Source organism: Sesamum indicum, linkage group LG1 (genome assembly GCF_026168435.1).
Source record: "Sesamum indicum cultivar Baizhima isolate 11 linkage group LG1, ASM2616843v1, whole genome shotgun sequence".
In the NCBI taxonomy this organism is placed as follows: Eukaryota; Viridiplantae; Streptophyta; class Magnoliopsida; order Lamiales; family Pedaliaceae; genus Sesamum; species Sesamum indicum.
The window spans coordinates 18999573-19018494 of record NC_142657.1 but is presented as its reverse complement, the minus strand read 5'-3'; the positions used below and the strand labels follow the sequence as shown (position 1 = coordinate 19018494).

The 18922-nt window shown below is 36.3% G+C and overlaps 1 protein-coding gene and 1 long non-coding RNA gene across 2 annotated transcripts; one reads left to right on the top strand and one right to left on the bottom strand.

The window, feature by feature from the left end:
• Positions 1-120: 120 nt before the first annotated feature.
• Positions 121-18125, bottom strand: GYRA (DNA GYRASE A). The gene is made up of 27 exons (XM_088878540.1): positions 17540-18125; positions 16232-16301; positions 16012-16077; positions 15321-15422; positions 15152-15196; positions 14966-15064; positions 14750-14836; positions 13638-13708; positions 12861-12969; positions 12698-12760; positions 11686-11751; positions 11447-11535; positions 10520-10568; positions 10065-10151; positions 9734-9827; positions 7525-7595; positions 7349-7438; positions 6780-6905; positions 6545-6702; positions 3357-3438; positions 3107-3271; positions 2928-3029; positions 2603-2739; positions 1502-1622; positions 1291-1345; positions 1104-1203; positions 121-507 (listed from the first exon to the last, which is right to left on the bottom strand). The coding sequence occupies exons 1-27, from the start codon at positions 17998-18000 to the stop codon at positions 402-404; spliced, it is 2871 nt and encodes a 956-aa protein (XP_088734666.1). The 5' UTR covers positions 18001-18125; the 3' UTR covers positions 121-401.
• Positions 474-6012, top strand: LOC110011991 (uncharacterized). Its single transcript, XR_002287093.2, has 3 exons — positions 474-565; positions 654-746; positions 5518-6012. It is a non-coding gene; the product is annotated as an uncharacterized LOC110011991 (long non-coding RNA).
• Positions 18126-18922: the final 797 nt, after the last annotated feature.

The window sequence follows — 18922 nt, the reverse complement described above, 5'->3', positions numbered from 1 at the left end:
GTCGAACTATCAACTTGGAACCCATTGAAAATAGAAAATATAACATAGGGGCGTGAAAATTTAGACTGAGAAAACTAATGAAGTAATGTAGAATACACGTATTAATTGCAGAAGGAGAAGTAGAAGCAAAAGAATCTTTCCCATTACTGCAGTCTAAGAGTGGTTTAGCAACAATTTCAAAAGGCCGCACTGCAAAAGTTAGCTGGAGACAGACCATTACAAGAACAACCTAGCTACAGAATATAGAGAAGGAAACAAGGGACCCAAGGATATCTACAACTCGTAAAAGTTATCGCAAAATCTCAGGCGACTTTACAAGTTTATATGCAAAGCTCAACAAAAGGTACAGACATATTCTATGCAGTCTCAGAGAAGAACTGAATTCGGATACCTGTGTTGAGTCACGCTGCAACCTCCTGAAGTTCCTCAGATTCTTTTTCTGTTTCTGATATTAACGAAGCCGATTGAATTTTTCCAGCATGCTCAAGGCGCATCAGAATCACCCCTCTGCAAAAACAAAATTGAAAGGGCAACTCATGATTAGCCTTTGAGGTCAAGTGAAAAGGTCAGTAGTCTTAGCCTACAAGTACAGAAATATGAGCTGCTCCTGCTTTCATTGTGGAAGCGCTAGTACTTATGTTCCTATTTCACAGTGGGTTATTGACATTTCCACCCATACACGAAGTAGGAATTGTCATGCGCAACTTCGGCATTTCATGCGCTCTGATACTACACAGGGCAACAAGGTAACCCTACATAAAGTAACGAACTTGCGATGTTTACATCACCTTCAATTATTTGGGTAAAAGAGCATCAAGTTTGTACTTGTAACAATCCAAATGCCAAAGAAAAGAATAACTAATATCCTGCCAAGATAGGAGAAATGATAGAATACCAATACATAAATCACTTAATAATCAAATCTAAACTAGTTTGGCCACTTCTCACTAACAAAGCAAAATAAGACTTATGGTGTCAACTATTTAATTCTAGAACAAATAAAAAAAGTACTTGTCCCAAAAATATTCTCATTCAGTTAGGAGTGTGATACACCTTGGCAATTCAAATATAGAAGCACTATAAAGTATCAAAACTTTAAGTACCTTGCGAAGCGAGACTGAATGGAGATGTCCCGTACTTTAATCCTGTTCACTGTTCCACTTTGGCTGACCAGCACCACTTGTTCATCACTTTCTCCATCCTCTGTTGAGACCATCGACAATATCATCTCTAGCTACTAAGATTCTGTTGCTTAAATAAATTGAAATGTGAAGTTATAGGAAACATTACCTCCTACAGAGAACCCTACAACAAATACAGCTGCCAGGCGATCTTCCAAAGAAAACTACATAATTTCATAAATTGATGATTATTATGAAATAGAAGCAATTTTAGAGTTATACTAATCCATCAACCAGAGCCCCACCCATTTTCTCAAATTCCATTGTTCTATTCAATATTCTTTCCCATTCAATCAGGTGAGCAAAAGAAGATAGCCTACCTTGTAACCTTTCAAACCAACCCTATTTAGTCGTGACATCCGGAAACTAGCAAGAGGAACTCGTTTCCCATAGCCACTCTCAGATATGAACAATAGCCAAGGACCAGTGGAGCCCCTGCCACTGCACAATAAACCAACGACAGTTTTTTATAGTTACACAAGAAAAATACTGTCTAAGCAGCATAAAGAAAAAAAGAACATGACTGCAAAAACTGGGACAATGACATAGCAATCAACAAAAGAAGCATATGCCATTTACGTGTTAGCTTCAGAAGTGGAGTGAGAATTAGAGGGGAAAAGGACTTAAAAGCTGGATTTATTTCACCCAAACAGTTAACTTCCCACACTTGGACACTATGACAACGACAGAAAAAGGAAGTCATTATCAGGAGTCAACAGAGTAAGAAAATGACATGTCATGTATTAAGTACCTACTGTAGATGGGAGAAATTACATCTCAAGGAACACATTAACATTGCATAATCACACTGTTCATGACGGTATGGGATCACAAATACACCAGAAGAGTAACTGGATGAGTTGCTAACCAACTGTAATTAATTGAAATCATGCAAGAGCAATAATTTAACACAAAAATATTTAGTAGATGGAACATTTTTTTTGAGTACAACTCATCCTAGAGTAAAATTGATATAAAATACTATGGGAACCATAGAAGAGTTTGCCAGCTAATAGTTCTATGAACCAGTCTGATAAAGTTCCTTCTGAAAAGTGAGTGTTTCAGAAAAAAAGTAATAGGAAAAACTGTGACTAAATCTAAATTGATGATATCTACCCAAATATGTCAAGTCAAATATTTTTCCAGTCCCAGAATGAAGTATAATACACCCATTATGCTAATTTTGAATTTGTTGTCTATCAGCTTAGAAAACTCCAAGCAGCAGTAAAAATAAAACGACCAAAAGTCCATTACCTCATGGCCAAAACACTCATACAACGCAACCATTATGGTTACATTCCCAGAAAGCAAGAATTGGAAGCTTATTAAAATTTTGAAACCTCAAACAAGATTATATCACATAGATATGCTAGTCATCAAGCTGCAAACAGAAATATTCATCTAAATGATCGAGAAATTACTGGGTATGCTGTGTTTCTGAGCATTTCTCCAACATTTTGCCCAGAGATGCAGGTATTAGGTCCATGCTTGCCATTTTATCCCCTTGTTTCAATCTCATGGCAACTCCACCTCTAGTATTCCTTCCAAGTGCCCGAATCTGAATGAACAAACAAGCCAACAATAGAAACAATAGTATTAGGAGTAATATAAAAAGGGAACACTTACTGTAAGGCCTGTAGCATACTCTTAGCTAGACCAATGGAGTAATATCTGAATGTAGAACTAAAAGGTAGAACAATTGCCATCTTCAATTTGAGATGAAGCAAGGACGAAAAGTGTACTTACATTCTCACAAGGGCTCAAAATCACCATCCCATTATGTGAGGCCATGGCCACATAATCATCATTTGTACAACGCCTCACCCATTTCAGTTCATCACCAGGTACCTGTCAGTTAAAGTTTGTTGATTAAGCTTCAAGATAGCATTATAGGGAAATCCCAAGCAAAAAGGAAGTGGACGAACCAGTTGAATTGCTATGATTCCGGTCGACCTTATTGATGAGAAATAATTCAAAGAAACTTTCTTAATATATCCCTTCATTGTTAGCATCATAAGATATTGGTCTCCTTCAAATTCGCTGACTGGAATTATTGAAGTAATTCTCTCACCATCAGATAGGGACAAGATCTGGGTCCAAGCAAAATTCAATGACTGTTTAATAAACTTGTAGAAGATTACAAGCCAAGAACTTTGGTCAAAGGTAGGACAGTACTTGGACTAAAGGTGTGCCAGCCCCAGCCCTGCTGCATTCAGGAATTTTATAGGCACGAGCAGAGTAAACTATTCCCTTATCACTGCAAAAAGAAGTACAAGAAAAAAGTACACATTAGTTAATCAGGTTGAACTTCAAGATAAAACCAAGACTACAGATGCCCAAATCAGAAACGGAAAGTATTGGTGGCAGTGATTGTAGATGAATGGAAATGCCATTGACACACCAGAGCAGATACTCATCAGCACCACATACGTCTCTAAATGGAAAGAAAAAATTACAGGGAGAAATGAAGCATCCATTGAATGCATATACGATACGTCCATCAGGAATGGTGGAGCATCTCTTATCACTATACACTAGTAGAATGAAAGAAGCAACCAGCATCAGGTACAGCTTTTCGTCAGAGCAACTGTACACTGCCATGGTGTTAAAGGTATGTTAATATCATCCGTGTTGGGCTGGGGGAAGAGAAACCAAAAGATTCATCTGCTCGTGCAAGAATCTGGATTTTGGAGTTTTGTCTTTTCACAGTCAAATAGACAATTCTCAGTGCACCTTATAATAATAACTACTAAGATAACATAAGCATAGTAAAATCTGCAGCTAAACGCACCACCAACTAACTCCTCTCTTTCCCTATACCTAAATAATTGATTGGACATTGATCCTTCAAACCAGCACTTCGATATTCAAATTTTAAACAACCAGACATCTGATTAAGATATAGTTAGAGAAACATAATTGTTGAGGGAACCAAGAAGATTCTTCAACTAATTGTAAAATCACAAGAAATCAGTGTAATATCTAAGTGATTCTTGTGATACTTATATAGTTTGATTTTAAGTGATTTCCTCCATTTTTTCATTTTTGACGTGACAAAAAGGTGAACATTACAATCTCAAACCAACAGAGAATAACATAATTTGACCCCCTTGGGCATTTGTCTCCGTAGGTTTTACGGCTGAACCACGTAAACCCTCATCTTTTATTTCTCTCTTCCACATCTAAAATTTTGTCAATAAAACTTTGGACTTGAGCGATTGATGGTGAGTGTATATATCAAATAGTAGATCAAGACTGGATCTACTGATGGATTCCCAGTAGAGCAGGCGAGAGGAGAAAAAGCACCATTATCCACATAATAGCATGCATTGGAAAGAAACACAGCGTACAGCTCCAGTGCCATCACAAAAGGAGAGTACGTTCTTTGGTATATGCCTCTTACTCGGAACTGAATAAGCTAGGAGGCATGGTTCCCTTCTCCTTGAGTTAGGTCTTGTCAATATGCTTTCATTTAAATCTCACCAAGAAACAAGTGGTATGTTTGGATTTGTGTTCTGAGGTAATTTAAAATATTTAAAATAAGTTTAGGTTTGATTTTGGGATTTGGGAGACAAAAATCACTATTGATTGACAAATCATATTTCTTTTATATATATTTTTATATATAAACATGTATATATATAAATATTGTATGTTTAATTTGTACATTTTGAAGACAAAAAAACTGTTTATTGTCAAATCATGTCTCTTTTATATTATATATATTATATATAGAAAGTTGAAAAACAAAAAAAAACACACAGATAAGGTGTAAAAAACCAAAAACAAACATTGAGTGTGTTTTATCTTGTCTCGGAAAATGCAAAAACGTGAATCCAAAAATAGTGAAGAATTTTCTTGGACACTTTTATCTTTCAAGTTAGCATATCCAGAAACTAAAATATCCAAGACTTATCATCTTAAAGAAATTGATGTTATTGTGAGATGGAAAATTACCTGAAAATAGATTAGTAACAGTGGGAGGCCAGCAACTCAAAAAATGTGATAGCCAAGCCAGGATCGATCCGACACTTGTATCCAACATTTATACTAGATCTCTTATTCAGACACTTTCTATGGAGTAAAAAGTCGTCTAACTAGGGACACATTATTACATCCGTGCGTTATATTGGTATCGAGTGTCAACTAAAATTAAAGCTACTAATTAGTCCTTTGGCTGCTCTCAGGATTTTGGAGTATATTAAGACTGCTCCTAGTAAAGGCTTACTAAGCCAGAAGCACGGACACTTGAATATTGAAGCTTACTCTGGTGCTAGGTTGAATCTAGAAATAACAGAAAATCAAATCAACCTAAAGTTATTGACCTATATTGCAGGAAATCTTGTTATCTTGGTGCAGTAAGAAGCAAACTACAGTTGGTGCAACAAATGCTAAAGCTGAGTATAGGGCTTTGGCCAAGTACTGTTAGCCAGATGCTATGGTAAAGAATCTACTATAACTGGGATTCACTTATAATGAGTTATTGTCTTTATGTTGTTAGAATTAAGCAGCTAATCATATCACTGATAATCCACTTTTTCTGCGAGACCTCAACATATAGAAGTTGATTGCCACTTTATTCAAGAAGCAATAATTAACCAGAAGATTAGTACCCTCATTCACTCCTTTTTCGAACCAGACAGCAGCTGTTTTCACCAAGTCCGTAGGGGGTATTACTAGCTTCAAGTGCTTGATGTATATGTTTCAACTTGAAGGGGAATGTTACAATATATTCTACAATATTCCTCCATCACTTGTGTACATACAATGACAAACAGACAATGGCAGACAGAATATTCCTTACCATGATTTTTACCATTGATTTTGTACTTTACCTCAATGTCAGTATTGTATATATTGAGATTGAGTTCTTGTATTGATTTTGACGAAAAGGATACCTTCCATTGTTCTTACCATTTTATTATCACATTGCAAATAAACACTCAGCTCGTAGTTACCACATAGTCAGATTTCAACTACTGTGAAGCATCAGAAAGCCTTAAGGGGGCCTACTAGTCTTTTCTTCAAGAGGTTCCTCAAGTATGTCTGTTTGTTAAGTGTTTCAATGTCCTCAAACATCAAACCATGACTAACTAAACAGCATGAATGCATATAAATACATATATATATATATATGTGTGTGTGGGGGGGTGTGGGGGTGTGTGTGTGGCACAAGATAAATAACTAAGTTCTTCAATGATGTTAAAGAACTCTAGCTGAATATCCTTCTTGCTACAATTTTAGGAGCAGAATTTGGAAGAAAAATACAGAATTGGTTTGACAAACAAACAGATTCTTTGCAGAGACTTCCAAGGATATCAACCACTAAAAAGAAAATCAAACAAGACGAAAGTGGGAAGTACCTGAAGTACAGAACGTGGTCGTGGGTACGACATACAAGGAAATCAGACATGGTGTCATTTACTCTCAATTTCCCTACAGATTTTCCAATAGTCCCACGGTTTTGGAGATTGAAAGTATCAGGCCTCATTCTTTTCAGATAGCCTTTTCCACTAAGTGCCTGAAAGTAAAACATTTCTGAGCGAAGACATTGCAGATATTTTTGTTTCTGGAAATCAACAATGCAAAATTATCTACCAGTAGCATTTCTTCATTTGGGATAACATCTATATCTTCAAGTTGCCCACTATCAGTGTCCTCCAGCACTGAACGCCTTGGAGTAGAAAACTTGTTCTTTATTTCCTTTGCTTCGTCTTCTATCAACTAGGTATTAAATCAATGAAATACTCAGAGACAATCAATGTGCTGCCATCAGTTATATACACCCCATATTAAGGCCCATGGAAGGGACCAATTTAAACAGTACACTGGCAAAACTCATTTAAGGTTAGATTAAAACAAGATTGAACATGATACTGAAAAATATAAGTTGTAGCTTACAGGATACTGAACTACCGAAGTCAGTTTAACATTTATTTTCAAAATCCAATACAAAAAAATAATATTATTAAGCATACAAATTGAATATGTCCGTCATACAAATGACAATTATAAATAGCAGAGTAAAGAAAATAGTTGGTTGAAGATTTATAAATTATAATTTTTAATCAACTTCTGTGGTCTGGTGAGCACCATAATGTAATTGAGAGGATGCACATTCAAATAGGTACAAGAAACAGATTAATAATGAAGCGCCACCAAAATACCTCAAGTATCAATTCTTTACTTGAAAGAAGCTCCTGCAGCTTGGAAATTTGTTCTGATAAAGATTTTCCTTCATCAATAAACTTGTTTTTCTGAAGAAAACGAGATTGCCTTCAATAAAACAAGAAAACTCTACAAATGTGATATGAACCATAGATGTGACAATATACTAAAATACCTCAAGAGACGTTAGCTTTCGGAGGCTTATATCCAGTATCGCTTCCGCTTGCTTGTCAGACAAGTTGAACTCTGCAACAAAGGATAAAATATTTGATAAATGAATTGGATAAAAAATTTACAAGATTCCGTTCACATATGAACATTAGTCACTGCTGGAAAACTTGTTCTACAAAACACTACAATTTATATATTACTTTTCAGAAGCTATCACAATGAGGAGGGTTGAATCAGTTCAATTTAATGGTAATCACTTCTCTGATTTGGTCTGACAGAGATGCACAATTTGTCAGTTTCCGTTCAAATGGGAAGATGACATAAGAGGTTATGCATTAGGTTGCTTTTACTTTAAGTAATATTTGGGTTACAGGATTAATTATTAATATGTGTGATAAAAAAACCCGGGATTGAATTGTAGGGAGTTTACTTTTGTTGATTGTACAGGTGGGATTAAGCCCAATCTCATGTTTACTTCATTTTATAACATGTATTAAATAGAAGCAAAATAAAAATTCCATGAATTAAATCAAGATACCATCGTTTTAGCTGGGGAAGGAAGAAGACCCCTCAAGAAACCCTCATCTGCTTTGGCTGGGGAAAGAGGAAGATGAGGGGGAAGGAAGAAAACAAGGGGGGGGGGGGGGGGGGATGGAGGGTGCCCGCAGTAGGGGAGAAGACGGAATAGGGAGGACGCGGCAAGAGAAGAATTGGGGAGAAGCAGGTGGGCAGTGGAGAGAAGAAGACAGGGGGCAGCGGAGGGAAGAAGACGGTTGCGGGGTGGGGGAAGAAGAAGAAGATGGTGGTGGGGGAGGGGCCTTGGCGAAGAAGACGGTGGACAAGATGGTAATTTTAACATCTTATCCATTGTGGGCTGCTGGCCCATATAACTCAACCCACCTCCAAGGGTGGGATGAGTTGTGCAACTGCAACAGTGATTTGCACTGGGCCAAGCTCTCAAACCCGGGCCCTCATATAGTAAAGGAAACAATGGATTAAGTTGCACAAATTATCTTATACACCCTAATCATGGAATGTAAACGCACCCTTAGGGGATCAGACACAACAAACAGAAGTAAATATATGTTGAAAGTGTCCGAGTAACAGAGGCCAAACTGAAGCGCCTAACCTTATTCCTATTAGAAGTTCCAATTTATTACTGATTCGCATATTAAATGCTAGGAGTATTTGTTAATACTGTAATTAGAATGAATGAGATGGTGATCCTGCATCAAGTTTAGTCAATAGTCATACAACAATCTCTCAATTGCAGATCTTCAGCCACCAGTAACTCTTGCTTTTCTCTAGCCTAGCTTGGTTGCTTCTCCACCCCAGTTTTCCCATTTGTTTCTGCTTCATGCAAATTTCACATGTTCCAGTATCATCTATCCTTTCAACCTTTGTCGTCCTCCTTTCTCTAAAACGGAAGCTCTTGTGCCCCAAGTTTCTATCAATATCAAAGGACAGTATGTTGAAAGAGAATTTTGCATAGTCCTACAGAGATATGGCTTCCTTGCTAACAATGAAGTCAGATCCAATGAGATATCTACTAACAATGGGATCCCTCGCATTCCTTAAAAGTACCAGGAGTAGGGAAAGAGAACAAAAACATGCAAGTCAAGAAATAATAGAGCTATTTGATCTCCAACCCCTTCTTAAATGACAGCATGTCTACCGCAAGATTTTCCCAACACATTGGAAATCATACCTTATCTTACCTCTCCTCAAAAGTCAAGATAAAAGTTTCTCAGCTTGTCTACTACTTTGAAATGCCCTCAGTTAGTAGATTGAATATTTCTCAGCACCCAAGTTTTGCAATGTTCTCCAGGTTTTAGGAATAAGAGTATGGAAAAAAGGGGTAATAGTCCCAAAAAAAATAAAACATGAGGTAAGACTAAGATTTTAAGTCCTCTTGCTTAAGCAATAAAATAGCCTTCTGTGATACTCTAACAAGTCCGCAATCTCTACTAAAGACAACTGACAAATGAAGTGGGCATGTCTAGTCCACAGGAATCAGACATGGCTCAGAGTGATTCCAAGGACAACAATCATTATCTTCCAAAATACAGCATATCAAGAAGCATATGAAACTTAAAAGGCGCAGAGATAGCAATTCTTGGTGTCATACTTATTTTGTTATTCTATGGTATTGTAGAGCAAGAAAGCTGCAGAATTGAAAATGATAAACGATAATGTAGAAATTAACAACTTGCCTTCTCTTAAATTAGTTGCTGCCACGACATGACTAGAAGCTTTCCTGATTATGTCAATTACCCTGTCCAGATTATCAAGTCCTGCTATAATGCCCTTATATCCCGCAAACCATAAAAGAAGAGGAAAATATATCAGCAATAAAAATTACAGTAGATCGTATGGTATAGCTTCATTACAGCAGGACAAAGGTGAAGTTGCAATTTGCAAGATTATTCCATGTATCACATTCACTTTTTAAGATTTCAGAAAGTGGATCTTGTTCATGTTAAGCAATAATATAAGCCTTTTATGGATAATGGAAGCTAATGACATTCTGTAATGTTAACCTACCTCAACAATATGATAGCGATCTTGAGCTTGAGATAGTTTAAATTTAGCACGCCTTTCGACCACAGAGCATCGAAAATCCAAAAATGCCTGCACAAAGAAAAAGGGATAAGAATAAAAAAGAATAACATCACCAGAAAAAAGACATCTATGTAACCGGATACTCGCAACAGCTCTATTATTTAGTATATAGGTCTTCGCAAAAATAAACTCATCATCTTGTCCTCCTCATGAAATTACTTAATTTATTTCTTTAGCAAATTTTCTAAACAGCTTAATCCTTAGGCTCAAAGATGCCATTATAGAACATTGGACCCAATAGTGGACCGGCAGTGGATATTTGTATCAAGTTCATCTATGAACTTAATTTCCCAAATGAAGTATATAATCACATATCTGATTAAAGATATCGCCCCATTGTGAGCAATGTCATCAAAAGTATGGTATGAGCTTGTCACCTGAAGCAGTTCCTTCAATCCCATTTGTTTCGGTTGGCCATTGAGAATCCTGGACAGGAAACAGTCAGGGCTTGGTATATTATCGAAGGGCTTTCCGCTACTAAACTAGAAATATAAACTGTCATAGAGGACAAAACTATGAGCACATTGCTTCTTCCCTTAAGGCACCAATTAAGAAAATTGAATCACATTAGAAATTAACATCAATAGAACATAACCATGTCAAAATGGTGTCACACAAATATGGAGTAAACGCATTTTAAATGTAAAATTCAGCAATTCTGCCCTCGTTCATCACATCAACCACCAAAACATACACAACTTATGTATATCCATCTGACTTGAATCTCTAATTACTAATGATTGTGACAATAAACCTCCTTATCATCAGCATAAAATGAGATGCATTTTAATCAAGCGACATTCCAAGCATAATTCAATGTGAATTTGGAAAATAATACTTGAACTTGAGAGTTAGTTCATGTTATAAATTATCTAAGGTGGCCACCAACAAAAAGAATATATCTTGTGCTTGTGTGGTATCAAACAAGAAATAGCCACCACTGTTTCCAATTAAAATGAAAATTGAGGAATATAACAAGCCAAGTCCAAGATGCCAAATCATTTGTCAAGTCCTGATCAAGCTCTTTGATAGTACAAATGAAATGTACCATCGGCACACCGTGATAAATAATCAAAAGGAAATGAGGAACGTGTTAAAAATGTGAAAATAGTAGAAGTAACATGACAGCCCAATATATATTAGCAAGTAGCAGGCTTTCTGCATCAAAACAGTTAGCAGAGTAATTAATAACTTGACCTCTCCTACCATTCATGATAAAATGCTTAAACATATGAATTCCATGGGTACTTGCTCTGTCTGAAAATGAAAATTATAAGAATTGCTATGGTTCTGAAGATACATACCCCACCATGTTGCAGCTAAATGTGGATTGCAGAGCTGTCAGACGATATAGATTATTCAAGACAATGGATGGATCTGAACCCCTCTTAAGCTGGAAAAGGTGGAGAAAAGAAAAATCAAAACAAAGAACAGATGAATGATGAACAAAAAAATCTAAAAACCCAGCTGGAAATTAGGTCAGACTCAGTGTCTTCAAGAATGGAAAGAGAATTCAGGATCACCAATTTACACAGAATTTTACCTCAATGACTATGCGCATTCCAGATCGATCACTCTCATCACGTATATCACTTATTCCTTCCAAACTCTAACGGCAACTCACAGGATTGAAATCAAGAATATCAAGGACAAGATATAAGTTGTTAAAACCAATAAATCAACGAATAATGAAAGAGAATGGAAAACTCCAGAGCAGCACGACTGAATCAGAAGATATCATGTCCAAGATTTGGAAGTTGCAGAATGGAGAAAATCATGTTTAAAGTAACATATTCAGAACAAAACAGTGCGGAACATATATAACAACAAGACACGTCATTACAAGAGTTTCTGCAATACATCGAGCTTTCAATAAAATAATTTCAACAGGAAGTTGATTTTACTTCTGTGACTATCCTGAGCCTAGCAATTACTTCCACCTTCTATAATTCATGTATATATAATGATTCAAAATATAGTAGTTATCAAACACCTGAACTTGTAGTACTCTTTGAGCATTAGAATCCAACAGAAAAATCATACACAACTAATGACATTTTCCTTCTGCTTCTTACTTAAGATCAAAAGCAAGATCTTCTGAAATCTGACTGAAAAGAATGCTGACTCACCCATAGGATATACATCACTTAATAATGGTTCACAAACGCTTATCTACTATAGGGAAATACAACAAGATCCCCCTAATAGTTTCAAGTCATAATTTAAAGGTGGATATAAATGTTAAGAGAAATTAGCCAGATGATGCTAATGAAATAAAAAGGCTGAACAGCACTGAAAGAAAAAGAAAATGAAAGTTAATGGGAGAAATATATCCATCAAAGAGGTGATTACAAAGCGCACCAAGTTTCACATACATGCAAGCCTGTATATAAAGTTGTGTATGTGCATGTATCCATGCATGGGACAAGGCCAATATTCTTCTTTGAAGGATGGGACATGACGGAACAACTCAATTTCATTATTTTTAAGAGAACATGCAGCATCATGAAGGCTGAAGAAAAGACTATCACGACAAACGTTCATCAAAAGGATACCTTATTTTCCACAAGCTCAGCAATTTTCTCAACAAGGGACGCTTTGTTGGTCTGATATGGAATCTGTTCAATTGCAGAACAAATTCTGCGTTAAAGTAAATGCTTCTTTGACCAAGTTGGAAATATGTGATAGTTGCTAATCAGAATATAAGGTGGATTAAACCTCTTTTATGATAATTGCTGAACGCTTGCTTTTGGAATCCAGTAACTCAACATCCGTCTTCCCTCTGATTACCACACGCCCTCGTCCAGTTCGGTATGCCTCTAAAATACTTGACAGAGTGAACAAGATGTCAAAAATACATCATCGCATCATGAGACAATGAACTTTTTCTGGTTAATTTGGTAGTGGTCAACAACCATCTCAATACCAAATCCCCAGGACCTATGACAGACAGAAAAGAGAGAGATCCAACAAAGATCTGGTTACATTACTTTAACAAGACCAGCTTTTTTTGTTATAAAAGATAGCAACCTTTTACAGATACACATGCATTTGTAGGGGAAAGGTGCAACTACTATGTGATCAATGTATTTATACATTCCAGCTGAGGGTTAATCATGCTATCTACATGCAAACAGAGACCCAATGATGATGTCTATTGCATGCATAGATCAAGTGCCGTGTTCATGACAATGGCCCTAAAGGAAAGAAAGAAACATCGAAGAAGGGGGAACCTTGTCCAATTTAAGGTTTCACTAACTTAACGCTAATTGCTAAAGAATTCAATTAGCCTCTCATATCTGGAAGCAGAGCCTTGTAGCAAAATTTACAAGATGACTTCATTACCAAGTCAACATTTTCATTAATAAAGCCTCCATTATAATCATGATTGCAGAGTTCACGTATTTCCTAAAAGCATGTGTATCTCATAAAAGGCAGGTCGAAGACTTTAAAGGTCGCCCTAATAAGTTGAGAGAAGGTGGCACAGAAACTCACCCAATATTGCCCATGACTATTCCTCCAGTTGGGAAGTCAGGTCCAGGCATGTACTCAAGCAATTCTTGCAACTGTTACAACACAAATTCATGTGAGCAGCATGAGAAACTGATTCATAAACTTACTTCTCTATAAGTTATAATGTTGTCTTCTTTAAGTACTTTAATCCAACAATTGATACACAGATAACAAGAATAATGAGAAAACTGATGCCATGATCAATACCACAACATAAATACACAGTCATCCACTTCTCAATATCTGTAATCATGTCAAAAAGTGCAATTGTCTCAAGCTTAAAGTTCTACTTAAAGCAAAGAAATAGATTAGATCTCAAGCTGAAGAGGTACAAGAAAGTTTATGGTCAAATGGGGAAGTCCCGTAGCAGTTTGCTGCCTCAGTTAATGCAGCATATTTGGAAACAAATAGGCCAATTTGCAACCCAAGGAAAGGGGTGTCATTATGTTAATACAGCCATCATAACATAATGTATATGATCATCCATTTGTGCTGCTGATTTCTTTAGCAAAATTTTAAACATGAACAATAATTACAGATCTGATAGTTGATGAACCTCTTAATTTCTTTAGTGGATAGCTAACATTGGGAAGTCTGGTAACTTATGGACCTCCTGATATCTGCAAATGAAGTCTATTTTTGCATCCTGATATTTCTTTTGTCTTTATTTTCTTTTTCCTTTGCCAAGGACGCAATTCAGACATTGAATTGTATAATAAATTTAGTATTGTACAATTTAATTTCAAAAATTGATTTCTGGTCATCTTACAAAAAGCAGTTATGCAGTTTACTTCTCCTAAAACTTCGTGAAGACCTTGTTCTCGATGCCATGCTCCAAGTGGATAGCAATAAGCAGAACGATAAAGTTTATCATCCATCTTCACAAAGAAATGGAAAGAGTCTCACAATGACTAATAGCCACTTTAACTACCACACTTAGCAAGGAAGAAAGAACCACTGCAGTTGAAGATCGAGCTTAAAGGGAGGGAAGATCACCAGATTACAAGCTCAGAAACTAGTTTTAAATTTTCATTCACTCAGAATATTCTAGAAGACTCCATAAGATAATGATGCTTGATTGATTAAAATGATACCGTTGCGTCAGGATTGTGAATCAACACAGAGAGTGCATCTACCAACTCCCCAAGATTATGTGGCGGAATATTTGTTGCCATTCCAACCTGAGAGCAGCAAGCAAACATAAGATGTAAACATAGATAGGTGACGAGATAATAGACCCCAAGCAACCATGTAGTAATAATGTCAGTCAGGAGAAACATTTTAGGCACACTAGCGAGTCAGGCAAATACCGCGATCCCCGAAGCACCATTCAGCAACAAGTTTGGAATGCGAGCAGGAAGCAAAGATGGTTCTTTTTGTGAGTTGTCAAAGTTTGGAACAAAGTCCACCTACAACATGAAAAATGTGTTGTTCAAGAAACAATGATTTAAATGTGATACAATTAACTAAAAACAAGTGGAAGGAAGGGCACTGACTGTATCTTGTTCCAGATCTGCCAACAACATTGCCTCAGCGAGTGCCTGAAGGAAGAAGAGTAATATATAAATGCCCATCAACTAAAAACATGCTGTACTTTATTTTATTTAACAATATCCAGTTACTGATGTTCTGGTAGGGCTATAGAAAGAATTCATATTAGTCTACCTCCAGTCTGCACTCCGTGTAGCGCATTGCTGCAGGAGGATCTGCATCTATAGAGCCAAAATTCCCATGCCCACGAATGAGTGGAGAACGCAAGGAGAAATCCTGAATAGTATGATTTTAAATGAAACTTCAATAATGAAAAAAATAACAACTGGATCTGATCTTTTGCAACATGGCTTAATGTACTAATTCTTAATATTGACACTTCATCAATCTGGCGTTCAAGTAGAGAGCATACTTAGATGCTTAAAAAGACTAAAGATAATTTGATCCCAAGGCAAACGGTATTCTTATTATAATCAAGTGGTTGGGAATTGTATTTATTAACTTAGGTAAGTGGAAAGTTTCATAATCCAAAAGCATGGCGTATGATGTTCTGGAAATTCATGCTTCTTTGTCTAAGTAAACAGTCATTCCAGATGAAATCAGACCCAAATGTTTAATAGGGTAGCATTTGTTTACTTCGGTAGAGCATTTCATGCCAGCACAACAAAAATGATTTTGTGCAGTTCTAATATTATGTCCTTCCTTAGAAGTGCTGAACAAATTTCCCAATGGGATAGGGAAGTTATTACTGTTTCACTAGTGAAAGACCAAGCTTGATGGTAGCCTCTTGCATAAACATCTCATTCATTTTCCAGTTACGTATTCCATTGAAAGGATTATAAAAGCCCTCAAATTAGACGGATACCTGAGCCATCCGAACCAATGAATCATAGACAGCATTGTCTCCATGTGGATGGAACTTACCAAGAACCTGCGACAAATCAAACAAAAATAATAGAAAATTCATGAGTGAAAACAAAAGCATAGTGAATGTAGAATTGCATATGAACAAAGATGATATTCATGACATCACAGTGGCATTTTCATGTAGCATGAGAAAGTAGTCAATATGGATCAAATACAACCTCACCAACTACTCTTGCACACTTCTTATAAGGTTTCCTTGACGATAGGCCTAACTCATGCATTGCATATCTGTTTAAACAGATAGAAAACATTGATGTCACAGAGCTGTTTTGTCAAGCAACATAATACTGTACAGAAAAATCACTGAAACTGCAATGAATAAATGAGGCAAAAGATGGTTAGATGTGAAATTTTACATTCATTGCAAAATGATCTCATGTCAGCAAGTAATGCATGAAGAAGGAACATAATATATGGGAGAATAAGCCCGTCAAATTTATAAGAATTAGAAAATAAATAAAAACTCAAATTATTGATGGTGACTAGCTGCATACGAGATAATTCAAAAACGAAATAAAACTTAAAGGATTATGGGGACAATCAAATGTCAGCTAGACTAGAGTAGTCAATTTCCTAGCACAACAAGCCAAGAATGAAGCATGTTTATCATTTTAATTAATCAAGGGAAGTTCAAAGCTAGGACCAAAGTAGTTGCACAGATGAGTAACAAGATACTTGAGATTTTTGCTGTATTAGCCCAATCAATAAATGTTGTGGCCATGCTACCATGGGTAGGTATGCCAAGCATGAAAAAATGCTTGTTTGTTCCATATTGCCTCAATTACATTCAAAGTGGGAGTTTCAAAATAATGGGTATAAAATTTACTTGCAATGTTGTGATTCGAGAAGTTTGTTAAAAACAAAAAAAAATTGTCTTCATTTTCACTTGTAACCAACAAATGTTGTTCAGTTAAGCTTCTTTTTAAATACAAACTCACAGAATTGTCACAGAAAAAACTAGATATCCTCATCTCATACTCAATTTATTATTGTTATGACATACAAGGCACGAAGTATCATAGAAAAGAAAAACAAATGTCAAGAATAATTCCCATTAGCACTCTCTTTAGACACACCCATACACTGATAACCCCAGTAGTTATTAGGCTACATTTGGTTTCATTTTAATGTCATTGATAATTTCATAAAATTCATTATTCAAAAGTTGAAAAATATGATTCACCAGGAAGTGCAAGAAATAAAAAGTGCGACTGGTATATTTAAGATATGAATACAAGAAAACACATTCAACTTACATGAAAAATGTGGCAGTACTTACTCGTATTTGTTCAACCAAATGATCAAATCAAGCATACTATTGTTTCAAGCCCACTAAAAAAATAACATTATCTCAAAACTTGAGATATAAAAAAAAAAAAGTACAAAGTTATCTTCTTCTTTTCACAGTATAATTACTAATAGTCCCGCAATAGATCAGACATTGCAAGAATTACAAAACAACTCACAGTATTCTCCGGTGAACTGGCTTAAGCCCGTCTCGGACATCCGGCAGCGCTCGGCCCAAGAGCACTGACATTGCGTACGCCATGTAAGCCTCGGTGGCCTCCTTGTGCAGCTCAGATATAACAATTCTACCCTCGCCTCCTTCCCCACCATTTCCGCCTCCATCCCTCACAGCAACAACACTCCCATTTTCCTCTACATCCTCCTCCTCAGCCCTCGCAGAAGCTTGGACGGAAAAGAACCTACTGCGGTGGTGTGGGGCCACGGCGTAGAGAAACCGGAGCTCCGAGACCCGTCTAGCTAGCAGCAGACGTGGTGGGGACGGACGGCAGAATGAGAGGGAGTGCGGGTGACAGCGGAGCAAACGAAGTCCGGTGGAGAAAGCCATGGGTGATGTCGCGGGTTCGGGTCTGGGATTCAGGGGTCCGAAATGGGTCCGGGGTGCAATGCAATACGGTTTCATGCCATGGACGAAAGAGTAGGGATTCTGTCGGAGGAGGAGTTTAGGTATAAATAATCTGCAAAATTGTAAAACCCTAAAAAGGGGGTGGGGGTTTAATAGAGGTGGTGTTGCGCGCCAATCTCCTTTTTGTGTATGAAAGAGTGTGCGGGTGGGTAGCGCGTGGCTTATTGCTCTTTGCTACGGGGTTAATTATTTTTTATTAATAAAAAATAAATAAATTATATAAATATAATTTAAATAAATAGTATATATTAATATGCTGAAGAAAAAGTAATTTATTTTTAAATCACCATGTCGTGGATTAAAACACGACTTACTTTATTTATTTTTTAAAATTTCATTTAATTAATTTTTTTATAGATTAATTATATAATTTATAATTAAAGATTTTTAAAATTTATTTTTAACAATATATTAAAGTGAAAAAATCATAATATAAAAATTATATTAATTTAAAAAATTACAATTAAGTATACAAATGTAATAGTGTATATTTTTTTGTACAGTTGTAAAAAATATAATAAATTATACAATTATTCTTGACAATCATGCACCAGCACATTTGATTGTGTAGAAGAATCTCTTTGTTGGGCTTGTTGCCTTTCACGCGTTTGCGTCCAATCCATCTCATTGTGAGTATGTGATGTTTGGTTTTCGATCAGGAGATGAATAGATACGAATAGTAGTATCGTGGATAAACTCAAATACCATGACATCCCAGTAATCTTTGGAATTCACATGTTCATATGACTTGGAATATGTATTACTCTCAGTCATTAAATCACAATAATCCTTCACCATTAATGCAGCATTAATCATGTATGCAGCGCATACATTTTGAGCGTAACTGCAATAAATACCAAATTGAGTCCACTTGCCACAAAAACATTATCGGTTCGCAATTTCGACAATATGGGTATTG

What these genes read in the sequence shown, in the direction of transcription:
- GYRA (XM_088878540.1), bottom strand. Translation starts at nt 18,000, where the DNA reads ATGAAACCGTATTGCATTGCACCCCGGACCCATTTCGGACCCCTGAAT. An exon ending in CAAATGAAGAAATGCTACTG is followed by an intron (nt 6,703 to 6,779) that starts GTAGATAATTTT and finishes TTTTACTTTCAG; the next exon opens with GCACTTAGTGGAAAAGGCTA. An exon ending in GACCACGTTCTGTACTTCAG is followed by an intron (nt 3,439 to 6,544) that starts GTACTTCCCACT and finishes TTCTTTTTGCAG; the next exon opens with TGATAAGGGAATAGTTTACT.